Source organism: Scyliorhinus torazame, chromosome 19, assembly GCF_047496885.1.
Source record: "Scyliorhinus torazame isolate Kashiwa2021f chromosome 19, sScyTor2.1, whole genome shotgun sequence".
Taxonomy (NCBI): domain Eukaryota; kingdom Metazoa; phylum Chordata; class Chondrichthyes; order Carcharhiniformes; family Scyliorhinidae; genus Scyliorhinus; species Scyliorhinus torazame.
The window spans coordinates 144,982,481-144,995,440 of NC_092725.1; the positions used below are offsets into that span (position 1 = coordinate 144,982,481).

At 46.5% G+C, this 12,960-nt stretch overlaps 1 protein-coding gene across 2 annotated transcripts in view; it reads right to left on the reverse strand.

Annotated features, from left to right (window-relative positions):
- Positions 1 to 12,960, reverse strand: part of stmp1 (short transmembrane mitochondrial protein 1) — a 28,632-nt gene that overhangs the window by 15,360 nt on the left and 312 nt on the right. Inside the window, exon 1 of one of the 2 annotated variants that reach the window (XM_072485378.1) lies at positions 11,135 to 12,887. The exons of the other annotated variant lie outside the window; for it this stretch is intronic. Within the exon in view, the coding sequence (XP_072341479.1) occupies positions 11,135 to 11,509 (375 nt within the window). The 5' untranslated portion in view covers positions 11,510 to 12,887. Of the gene's footprint in view, positions 1 to 11,134; positions 12,888 to 12,960 lie in introns of those variants that run through there. 2 annotated transcript variants of the gene reach the window in all.

Below are 12,960 nucleotides of genomic sequence, written 5' to 3' on the forward strand. Positions count from 1 at the left end.
CCCGGAGGAAACCCACGCACACACGGGGAGGATGTACAGACTCCACAAAGACAGTGACCCAAGCCGGAATCAAACCTGGGACCCTGGAGCTGTGAAGCAATTGTGCTATCCACAATGCAACCTTGCTGCCCTACCGGATACTTTAAAATAGACATGAAGAATTTCTTCAGCCAGAGGGTGGTGAATCTGTGGAACTCTTTGCCGCAGAAGGCTGTGGAGGCTAATTCACGGAGTGTCTTTGAGACAGAAATAGATAGGTTCTTGATTAATAAGGGGATCAGGGGTTGTGGGAAGACGACAGGAGAATGGGGATTAGAAATTATCAGCCACGATTGAATGACGGAGCAGACTCGATGGGCCAAGTGGCCTAATTCTGCTCCTATGGCTTATGGTCTTATAGCTGCCCCACACGGTGTTCATTGTTGCCACAGCGCAGACAACACTATGTCAGATTTTACTGCTCACAGGCATCAGTGACAGAGTTGCTCCACTTACATTTGCAGGCAACCTACTCTTAACATATTTTCCTGGGGTGGCAAAACTTTGCAGCATCGCTAGCTAGCACAGAAACAAAGCACTACAAATATTAAAAGTTGGACATCAGAACAAAAAACAGAAAATAGTGGAATTACAAAGTAAGCTCATTCCCCTCACCGTCATTGTGATGCCTGTATGCTCAGTAAAGCCTTTATTCCTGCCCAGCCTGATCAATCCCATGACCATAGTCCCCATCTTCATTCTCTCAAGTCCAAGGGTATACCTGACACATAAGCCTCTTCTGTACACCTGATTTTAGTTGTTCCATCACTGGTGACTGTGCTTTCTGTTTTTTCTTTCATTCATTCATGGTATGTGAGCATCATGGACTAGGCCAGCTTTTAATGTCCACCCCTAATTGCCCTTGAGGAGGCGGTGGTGAGCTGCCTTCTTTAACCGTTGCAGTCCATGTGGTGTAGGAACAGTGCTGTTCGGAAGGAGGCACCAGGATTTTGACCCAGCAACAATGAAGGAATGACAATGACGGGTGGACTCTCTCTTGTTGAAAATGGTCATTGCCGGGTAGTTGTGTGGCACAAATATTACTTGCCACTTATAAGCCTATGCCTGGATATTGCCCAGGTCTTGCTGCATTTGGACATGGACTGCTTCAGTATCTGAGCAGTCACGAATGGTGAACATCCCCACTTCTGACCTTACAATGAAGTAAAGTGATGGAGAGAATGAGATTGAGAAAATAGCTGAAGATGGTTGGGCCTGGGACACACTACCCAGAGGTACTCCTGCAGTGATGTCCTGGAACTGAGATCATTGATCTCCAACAACCACAACCACCTTCCTTCGGGCTAGGTATGACTCCAACCAGTGGAGAGCTTTCCCTGATTCCTATTGACCCCAGTATTGCTAGGGCTCCTTAATGCCACACTCTGTCTTGATGCCAAGGGCAATCACTCTCATCTCACCTCTCCAGTTCAGCTCTTTTATCCATGTTTCCAAGGCTGTAACGAGGTCAGGAGCTGAGAACCCTGGTAAACCAAGCCTGAGCAGCAATAAGCAGTTATTGCTAAGTGATAGCAGTGTCGACGGCATGTGCGATTACTTTACTGATGACTGAGTAGACTGATGAGATGATAATTGGCTGGATTGGATTTGTCCTGCTTTTTTGTGGCTGGGACATATCTGGGCAATTTTCAACATTGCAGGGTAGATAAGAGTGTTGTAGCTGTATTGGGACAGCTTGGCTGGGGGAGCATCTAGTTTTGGAGCACAAGCCTTCAGTTCTATCGTTGGAATGTTATTAGGGCCATAGCCTTTACAGTATCCAGTGCCTTCAGCAGTTTCTTGAGATCACGTGGAGTGAATCAAATTGGCTACAGACTGGCCGTTGTGCTGCTCAGGAACTCAGGAGGAGGGCGAGATGGATCATTTATTCGGCACTTGCAGCTGAAGATAACTGGAAATGCTTCAGTTATCTCGGCCCCAAGGTCTGGAATTCTCGCCCAACGTTTTATACATTATCATCCGCCTCATGTTCCGCGTTTAAAACTCTTTAAAACCATTATCTCTGACTCAGCTTTTGGTCATTGTTATTTACAGCACAGGAGGCCATTCGGCCCATCGTGCCGGTGCAACCTAACTAGTCCCATTCTCCAGCCCTATCTCCGTAGCCCTCTCAATTCATCACTTTCAAATATATATCCAGCTCTTTTGAAACCTCCTGTAGAATCCACCTCCACCACTCTCCCAGGCAGCGCATTCCAAACTCCAACAACTCTCTGAGTAAAGTTTCTCCCCATCTCACTCCACGCTCTCGTGCTGACCATCTTGAAATTATGACCCCTAGTCACTAACTTACCAACTAGTGGAAACAGAATATCCTTGGAAAGGATATCCTGTCAAAATTGTCCAGAATTTTGAACACCTCAATAAAGTCACCTCTTAATCTTCTCTGCTCCAAGGAGAACAAGCCCAATTTCTCCAATCGTTACTTGTATCTAAAATTCCTCATTCCTGGTATCGTTCTAGTAAATCTCCTCTGCACTCTCTCCAGGGCTTTAATATCCGTACTTAAATAAGGTGCCCAGAATTGAACACAATACTCCAAACGTGGTCTGATCAATGATTTGTAGAGGTGCGGCATCACTTCCTTACTTTTATACTCTATGCCTCTTTATATAAACCCAAAGAACCTATTTGCTAACCAAACTGCCATGTGGCACTGTATCAAACGCTTTCTGAAAATCCAAATATGCAACATACACAGCACTACCCTCATCCACTGCCTATGTCACCTCATCAAAGACCTCAATTAAATTTGTCAGACATGACTGTCCTTGACAAAGCCATGTTGACTGGCTAGTATTAATTTATTAATCTCAAAGTGTATATTTATCTCATCCCGTATTACGGCCCCATCAGTTTTCCCACTATTGATGTCAAGCTGACAGTTCTGTAGTTTCCTGGGTTAACCGTTGCTCCTTTCTTACGACTACGGCGTCACATTTACAATCCTCCAGTCCCCCGGGACTAATCCTGCGTTCAGAGAGGCCTGGAAAATTTCTGTTAATGGCTCCACAATATGCTCCCTTACCCCTCTCAACAATCTAGGCTGCATCACATCCGGGCCTGGCGCCTTCTCTACCTGTAGTGCTGCCAGCCTTTTTAGCACCGTTTCTTTATCTATCACTCTTCCGCCTGGAGGTCGGTGACCAGGTTGTTGTCCTGCAAGGATCTGTTCTGGGACCTCTGCTCTTTGTGGTTTTATAAATGACTTGGATGAGGAAGTGGAAGGGTGGGTTAGTAAGTTTGCCGATGACACAAAGATTGGGGGAGTTGTAGATAGTGTTGAGGGTTGTTGCGGGTTACAACAGGACATTGACAGGATGCAGAGCTGGGCTGAGAAGTGGCAGATGGAGTTCAATCTTGATAAATGTGAAGTGATTCATTTTGGAAGGTCGAATTTGAATGCTGAATACAGGGTTAAAGGCAGGATTCTTGGAAGTGTGGGGGAACAGAGGGATCTTGGGGTCCACGTACATAGATCCCTCAAAGTTGCCACCCAGGTTGATAGGGTTGTTAAGAAGGCGTATGGTGTGTTGGCTTTCATTAACAGGGGGATTGAGTTTAAGAGCCGCGAGGTTTTGCTGCAGCTTTATAAAACCCTGGTTAGACCACACTTGGAATATTGTGTCCAGTTCTGGTCGCCTCATTATAGGAAGGATGTGGATGCTTTGGACAGGGTGCAGAGGAGATTTACCAGGATGTTGCCTGGACTGGAGGGCATGTCTTATGAAGAAAGGTTGAGGGAGCTAGGGCTTTTCTCACTGGAGTGAAGAAGGCAGAGAGGTGACTTTATAGAGGTGTACAAGGTGATGAGAGGCATGGATAGAGTGGATAGCCAGAGACTTTTCCCCAGGGTGGAAATGGCTGTCACGAGGGGACGTAATTTTAAGGTGATTGGAGGAAGGTATAGGGGAGATGTCAGAGGTAGGTTCTTTACACAGAGTGATGGGTGCGTGGAATGCACTGTCAGCAGAGGTGGTGGAGTCAGAGTCATTAGGGACATTTAAGCGACTCTTAGACAGACATATGGACAGCAGTAAATTGAAGGGGTGTAAGTGAGATTGATCTTAGATGAGGATAAATGGTCGGCACAACGTTGTGGGCTGAAGGGCCTGTACTGTGCTGTACTGTTCTATGTTCTAAAAGTAATTGGGTAGTGCTAGTGGGAAATTTCAACATCCCCAATATTAACTGTGATAGCTATAGTGTGAAAGGTTTAGAGGCAGCGGAATCCTTAAAATACGTCCAGGAAAACATTTTAAGCCAGTGCTTATAAGCTCCTACAAGAGAGGGGGCGGTCCTGGACTTAATTTTAAGAAACAAAGCTGGCAAGTGGTTGAAGTATCAGTGGGGGAGCATTTTGCAGACAGTGATCATAACTCGTTAGATTCTAGATTGTTATGAAAAAGGACAAGGATGGGCCTGAGATTAAAATCCTAAACTGGGGGAAGGCCAATTTTAATAAGATCAGATATAATTTGGGCAGAGTGGACGGGGAGCAGACACTTTGAGGTAAATCTGTAACAGAACAGTGGGACGCATTAAAGAAGGAAATAGGGAGAGTGCAGGGCCAACATGCTCCAATCAAGAAAAAGGGTGTGACCAACAAATCCAGTGAAGCCTGGATATCGAGGGATATACAGCATTGGATAAGGAGAAAAAGCGAGGCTTATGGCAGATATCGAGGGCTCAAAACAGAAGCCCTAGAGGCATTTAGATGTGCAAGAGGGAACTTAAGAAGGAAATTTAGAGAGCAAAAAGGGGACATAAAAGGATACTGGCAGGAAAAATAAAGGAAAATCCTAAATTGTTTTACAAGTACGTCAAGGGTAAAAGGATAACTAGGGAAAGAGTAGGGCCCATTAAGGATCACAGGGGTAATTTATGTGTGGAGCCGGAGGATGTAGGTAGGGTTCTAAATGAATGCTTTGTGTTACTCGAGAGGGACAGTGTGGGTATAGAAATCAGGGAGAAGGACTGTAATAAAATTAAAGAGATTAACATAGACAGTGGAGAGGTTCTGAGGGGTCTGGCAGGGTTAAAAGCAGACAAACATCCAGAACCAGATGAAATGTATCCCAGGCTATTGAGTGAGGTAGGGAGGAAGTTGCAGGGCCGGTGGTAATAATTTTCAATTCCTCTCTGGCCACAGGAGAGAGACGCTGGCGGACTGGAGGATAGTCAATGTGGTTCCATTATTCAAGAAGGGAGGAAGAGATAAACTAGGAAACTACAGGCCAGTCAGTCTAACCTCAGTGGTGGGGAAACTATTGGAAGCAACTTGAGAGACAGAATTTGGAGAGGCAGGGATTAATCAAGAACAGTCAGCATGGTTTTGTAAAGGGCAGGTCATGTCTGACCAACTTTTTCGAAGAGGTGATGAAGTAGTGTAGATGAGGGAACTGCGCACAATACTTTTTTTTTTTAAAATTCCAATTAAGGGGCAATTTAGCGGGACGATTCCACCAACCCTGCACAAGTTTGGGTTGTGGGGGTGAGACCCACGCAGACACGGAGAGAACGTGCAAACTCCACACAAAGGGGCCTCTCTACCGCACTCAACAGCCTGGGATACATTTCATCTAGTCTTGGAGATTTGTATGCTTTTAAGCCTGCCAGATCAAACCCGGGTCCTTGGTGCTGTGAGGCAGCAGTGCTAACCACTGCACCATCATGCCTCCCCTAACGTAGTCTACTTGGACATCAGCAAGGCTTTAGATAAGGTCCCATATGGGAGACTGATAACAACGGTAAGAGCCCATGGGATCCAAGGAAATTTGGCAAATTGGATCCAGAATTGGCTGAGTGGAGGATGGTGGAGGGGTGTTTTTCTGACTGGAAGCCTGTGTCCAGTGGGATCACACAGGGATCGGTGTTGGGGCCCTTGCTGTTTGTGGTTTATATAAATGATTTAGACATGAATGTTGGAGAGTTGATCAGCAAGTTCGCGGATGATACAAAAATTGGTGGGGTAGTAAACAGTGAGGAGGATAGCCTTCAAGTACAGGGGGATATAGACGGGCTGGTCAGATGGGCTGATCAATGGCAAATGGAATTCAATCAGGATAAGTGTGAAGTGATGCACTTGGGCAGGACAAACAAGGCGAGGGAATACATGATAAACGGCAGAACCCTGGGAAGCACCGAGGATCAGAAGGTCCTTGGTGTGCATGTACACCCGTCCCTTAAGATAGGAGCGCAGGTGGATACAGTGGTTAAGAGGCATATGGTATACTTGCGTTTATTAGCTGAGGCATAGAGTTTAAGAGCAGGGAGGTGATGCTGGTATTCTATAAAACGTTGGTTAGGCCACAGCGAGAGCATTGTGTGCAGTTCTAGAATCCACATTATAGGAGGGATGGGATAGCACTGGAAAGGGTTCAGAGGAGATTTACCAGGATATTGCCTGGGCTGGAGAGTTTTAGCTATGAAGAGAGATTGGATAGACTGGGATTGTTTTCCTTGGAGCAGAGGAGACTGAGGGGGGACAGGACTGAGATGGATAAGATAATCAGGAAAAGACCTTTCTCTTTGGTGGAGGATCAGTGACCAGGGGGCAGAATTTAATGTAAAGGGGCAGGAGGTTTCGAGGGGATGTGAGGAAAACCTTTTCACCCAGAGGGTGGTGGGAGTCTGGAACTCGCTGCCTGAAAGGGGGGTGGAGGCAGAGACCCTCAGAACATTTAAGAAGTATTTAGATGTGCCCCTGCGATGCCAGGGCAGACACGGCTCTGGGCCAAGTGCTGGGAAATGGATTAGAACAGTTAGCTGGTTGTTTTTGACTGGGGCAGACATGATGGGCCGAAGGGCACTCTCTGCGCTGTAGGCCTCTCTGACTATTTTAGGTTCTATATCATAGCAATTGATGAATCAATAAAGAGAAAATAAGGTTGCTACTTCAGGTGTCTATCTCAATAGCATACATTGAAAATGCTCACTTGCCTTTTCCCTTTATGGACGCTAGCTGATCTGTGGCATATCTCTAGCTTCACTGGAACAAAGCCGATCATAATGTTTTGATAGCTTCATTGCAATAATCATCATACGTGAGCTGAAACTTTGAAAACGTATTAGCCATGAGAATTCGTAACAACAGTTAAATGTGGGGCCCTTCCAACTCACTGCAGCCCTCTCCAGTCCCGCAATCCTCTGTGATCCCTGTGTTCCTCCATTTCTTTCCGTCCACCATTGACAGTCGTGCTTCAGCTCTGCATGTCCCGAGTTCTGGAATTCCCTCCCTAAAGCTGGTTTAGCACAGTGGGCCAAACAGCTGGCTTGTATTGCAGATCAAGGCCAGTACCACGGGTTCAATTCTCGCACCAGCCTCCCCGAACAGGCGCCGGTAGTGTGGCGACTAGGGCCATTTCACAGTAACTTCATTGAAGCCAACTTGTGTCAATAAGCGATTATTATTATTATAAACCTATATCTGCCTATCCTCCCTAATTTCAGATACACCTTAAAACCTACTTCTTTAATCAAGCTCTTTTTCCATTGTTCTAATATCTCATATGGTTCGGTGTCAAATCTACTGGGGATGTTTTACAATTTGGAATATGCTGAATGAAGGCAAACTTTTGTCAAATTAAAAGCACAAAGAGAACTATTTAGAAAAAACAAACTTTCTTCTCCCAATACAACTGCAGCTTTCAATTTGTGAGTTCATGGAGCACGCCCATGATAAACACAGCCTGGCTGAGACTCAGAGCCATATGTGGAGTCACAGCTACATTGGGTGGGTCACAAGTTCTGGAAAATATTTCTTAAATTTCCAAGTCAACTTAGATGACAGAGGCCAACTTGTTCTTATGGAAATAGTGAACAGATGCAGGAGAATCTGCATTTATTGTTTATGCATGGACATGTTATAGCAGAAAGTGAACATCTGAAGGGCAAATTTAATTAGTCATTTCACCTCCTGATCCCCCTCCAAAGTCTTAGGTTCACCAGGTAAGGCAGGCCAGGAAATCCACAGCAACTTATTTTAATGTACTAAAATCCTGTCAAAGGTTGTCCACTTGCACATCTAACAGTGCCCCTTGCATGTCTAACCGTGCCTGACTTCACCCCTACCATTTGTCCATTTATGCACATTGTGTTTAACTCCAGATTTAACGACTCTCGCCCCCTGTCCCTTTTTGAAACTTTTTAAGACAAAGTGAATAACTTAAAACTTAAGACAAAGTGGTAACTTCACACTTGCCTACACTGAAATCCATTTGCCAGTTTTCCCCATTCGCTTAATGTCCATCCATGCTGTTTACAATACTGGTTATTTTTGTGTCATTGGTAAGTTTGGATATGTGGCTATCTATCCCATCAAATCATTAATAAATACAGAATATGTGAGATCTCAATGTAGATCATGGCAGGACATTGCTGCGATTTAGGGTATCTGCTTATTATCGCCATTCTCGGTCTCATGTTGTCCAGCCACTTTCCTAACCAGGCAAATAATTTCCCTTCAATTCCATGAGCTTCAACTTTAGCTAACATCTCTTTTGCGAGGCCTTATTAAATGCCTTCTATAAATCCATAGACGTTCCCCTGCCTATTACTTTAGTAATAAGTTTAAAAAACAATCAGGTAAGACCGAGGCTTTAGGAATCAATGCTTCCTCCCTGAGCAAGGTGTTCAGTCACTCTGTCCTTAACTATGGGCTCTAGTCATTTCCAGACAATAGATGTTAGACTAACTGATCTATAATTCCCTGAATTCCCCCTGTCAACTTTCTAAATAGAAGAACGACATGCTCAATTTTCCCAACCTCAAGGAACGAATCGAGAGAACTTTGGAATGTTATGTCTGGAGAAGGGGGTGTAGATTGCCTGGGTCACATTGTGATCCAAAAAGACGAGGTGTTGGGTGTCTTAAAAAATATTAAGGTAGATAAGTCCCCAGGGCCGGATGGGATCTACCCCAGAATACTGAAGGAGGCTGGAGAGGAAATTGCTGAGGCCTTGACAGAAATCTTTGGATCCTCGCTGTCTTCAGGGGATGTCCCGGAGGACTGGAGAATAGCCAATGTGGTTCCTCTGTTTAAGAAGGGTAGCAAGGATAATCCCGGGAACTACAGGCCGGTGAGCCTTACTTCAGTGGTAGGGAAATTACTGGAGAGAATTCTTCGAGACAGGATCTACTCCCATTTGGAAGCAAATGGACGTATTAGTGAGAGGCAGCACGGTTTTGTGAAGGGAAGGTCGTGTCTCACTAACTTGATAGAGTTTTTCGAGGAGGTCACTAAGATGATTGATGCAGGTAGGGCAGTAGATGTTGTCTATATGGACTTCAGTAAGGCCTTTGACAAGGTCCCTCATGGTAGACTAGTACAAAAGGTGAAGTCACACGGGATCAGGGGTGAACTGGTAAGGTGGATACAGAACTGGCTAGGCCATAGAAGGCAGAGGGTAGCAATGGAGGGATGCTTTTCTCATTGGAGGGCTGTGACCAGTGGTGTTCCACAGGGATCAGTGCTGGGACCTTTGCTCTTTGTAGTATATATAAATGATTTGGAGGAAAATGTAACTGGTCTGATTAGTAAGTTTGCAGACGACACAAAGGTTGGTGGAATTGCGGATAGCGATGAGGACTGTCGGAGGATACAGCAGGATTTAGATTGTCTGGAGACTTGGGCGGAGAGATGGCAGATGGAGTTTAATCCGGACAAATGTGAGGTAATGCATTTTGGAAGGGCTAATGCAGGTAGGGAATATACAGTGAATGGTAGAACCCTCAAGAGTATTGAAAGTCAAAGAGATCTAGGAGTACAGGTCCACAGGTCATTGAAAGGGGCAACACAGGTGGAGAAGGTAGTCAAGAAGGCATACGGCATGCTTGCCTTCATTGGCCGGGGCATTGAGTATAAGAATTGGCAAGTCATGTTGCAGCTGTATAGAACCTTAGTTAGGCCACACTTGGAGTATAGTGTTCAATTCTGGTCGCCACACTACCAGAAGGATGTGGAGGCTTTAGAGAGGGTGCAGAAGAGATTTACCAGAATGTTGCCTGGTATGGAGGGCATAAGCTATGAGGAGCGATTGAATAAACTCGGTTTGTTCTCACTGGAACGAAGGAGGTTGAGGGGCGACCTGATAGAGGTATACAAAATTATGAGGGGCATAGACAGAGTGGATAGTCAGAGGCTTTTCCCCAGGGTAGAGGGGTCAATTACTAGGGGGCATAGGTTTAAGGTGAGAGGGGCAAGGTTTAGAGTAGATGTACGAGGCAAGTTTTTTACGCAGAGGGTAGTGGGTGCCTGGAACTCGCTACCGGAGGAGGTGGTGGAAGCAGGGACGATAGGGACATTCAAGGGGCATCTTGACAAATACATGAATAGGATGGGAATAGAAGGATACGGACCCAGGAAGTGTAGAAGATTGTAGTTTAGTCGGGCAGTATGGTCGGCACGGGCTTGGAGGGCCGAAGGGCCTGTTCCTGTGCTGTACATTTCTTTGTTCTTTATAGTTCGAGTATCTGTAATGTTCTAATCTAATTCCTTCTAAACCCTGGGATAAACAGAAAAAGCCCTTGATGTAAAGAAAGTGGGAAGGAACTTAAGCAAGGGGTTAGGAGGGCTAAAAGGGGTCATGAAAAGTCCATGGTAAACAGGATTAAGGAGAATCTCAAGGCATATTTAAAGAGCAAGAAGGTAGTCAGGGGAAGGGTTGGCCCCCCAAAGGACAAAAGGAGGGAATCAATGCATGGAGCCAAAGGAAATGGGCGAGGTACTGAATGAGTACTTTGCATCAGTATTCACCAAAGAGATGGACTTGCTGGATGATGAGTCTGGGGAAGGGTGTGTAGATATTCTGGGTCCTGTAGATATCAAAAAAAGAGGTGGTGTTCGATGTCTTAAAAAGCATTAAGGTGAAATAGCTGAACACTTAGGAGTATTGACAGGCAGAGATCTGGGTTTACAGGTCCACAGATCACTGAAAGTGGCAATGCAGGTGGATAAGAAGTATTTTTCAAACTTTTTTTCTGGGGACCCATTTTTACCAACCGGCCAACCTTCGCGACCCACGCCAGCCGACCGCCCACGCCAGCAGACCTGCGCGACCCACCATTTTCTTACCTTGTTTGTTGCTGATAAAAATGGAGGAAATGGTTTTGGGTCCCTTTGGTCCTCAGAACTTGAAAAAAAAAGGCTGCGGCCAAATAGAAAAAAATGCAGCCGCACTTCACATGCGTACCCGATCATCGGTGCGCAGGCGCACAGTTTTGCGCATGATCGGGCACGCATGCGCAGTGCGCCCGATATTTTTCTATCTGTTCCTGACCATTTTGAAGGCCGCTCGCAGCCGGCATTATTAAAAGCCGGCTGCTGCGCACGGATTTGCGAGATCGGGAACGCCGCGACCCTATCGACACCCGCCCGCGACCCACCTGCGGGTTGTGCCCGAGTTTGACAGTGCCTGGATAAGAAGATATACAGCTTGCTTGCCTTCATCGTCAAGGCATTGAATATAAAAATTGGCAAGTCATGCCGCAGCTAGACCTCATTTGGAAATTCTGGTCACCACCCTACCAGGACGTGGATGCTTTGGAGAGGGTCCAGAAGAGGTTTACCAGGATGTTGCCTGGTATGGAGGGTATTAGCTATGAGAGGTTGGAGAAACTCGATTTGTTCTCAATCAACAACGGAGGTTGAGGCGCGACCTGATAGACGTCAACATGTTTGCTTATGAAACGACTGTAGTGGATCTGATCTCAAACGAGTCAGATTACAGGAGGGAGATAGAGAAACTAATGGCATGGTGCAACAACAACAATCTCTCCCTCAAGGTCAACAAAACTAAGGAGCGGGTCATCAACTTCAGAAAGCAAAATGTTGTATGGACCCTTATCTGCATCAATGGTTAGTGTAAAATTCGGTTCAACATTGTCCCTGTGAAGTTCCTTGGGACATTTTACGAAATTAAAAGTGCTTCATAAACACAAGTTGTCATTGTTGTCGATGAGATCAAGCAATATGGAGTTATTCCAAGTAAATCGTAGAATCTACAGTACAGGCTTTTTGGCCCACTGAGTCTGCACCGGCCCTTGGAAAGAGCAGCCTACTTAAGACCACGCCTGTACCCTATCCCTGTAACCTCCCCCCCGCCCAATCTTTGTAGACTAAGGGACAATCTAGCATGGCAATTCACCCAACCTGCACATCTTTGGACTGTGGGAGGAAACCGGTGCACCCGGAGGAAACCCACGCACACACGGGGAGAACGTGCAGACTCCGCACAGACAGTGACCCAAGCCGGGAATCGAACCTGGGACCCTGGAGCTGTGAAGCAACCGTGCTAACCACTGTGCCACCGTGCTGCCCGCAATGCAGTTGATGTACAAATCACTCAAGTTCTGACTGAATGGCAGAGGGGGTCTGAGGGACTGAATGTCCTACTGCCGACAATGATGAAGCGGTTTAGGAAGCAGGGGTCACTCCGCTGGGTCTGCCGCTCCCGGGGAGTTAGAGGCAGATGTTACCCGCTTGGGGACTGTCAGTTGAGTGAGAACCTCCTGGTCCGTGTGAAATGTCTTTTCCCAAAGGTAGAGGAGTCTAGAACTAGAGGGCTTAGGTTTAAGGTGAGAGATACAAGAGACCAGAGGGGAATGTTTTTCAGGCAGAGGGTGGTGAGCATCGGGAATGTGCTGCCAGGGTGGGTATTGAGGTGCGTGGGCCAAATGCAGGCAAGTGGGATTATCTCCGGGGTAGAAAGTGGGCGGCATGGACAAGCTGGGCCGAAGGGCCTCTTTCTCTGCCTGTTACAGAGCTGGCAGTGAGACAGGCTGCCCGCGGCCCCGGGAGGCCCGGCACTGAGGCCCCGGCTCCGAGGCCCGGTACTGAGGCCCCGGTACTGAGGCCCCGGCACTGAGGCCCCGGGAGGCCCGGCTCCGAGGCCCCGGCAC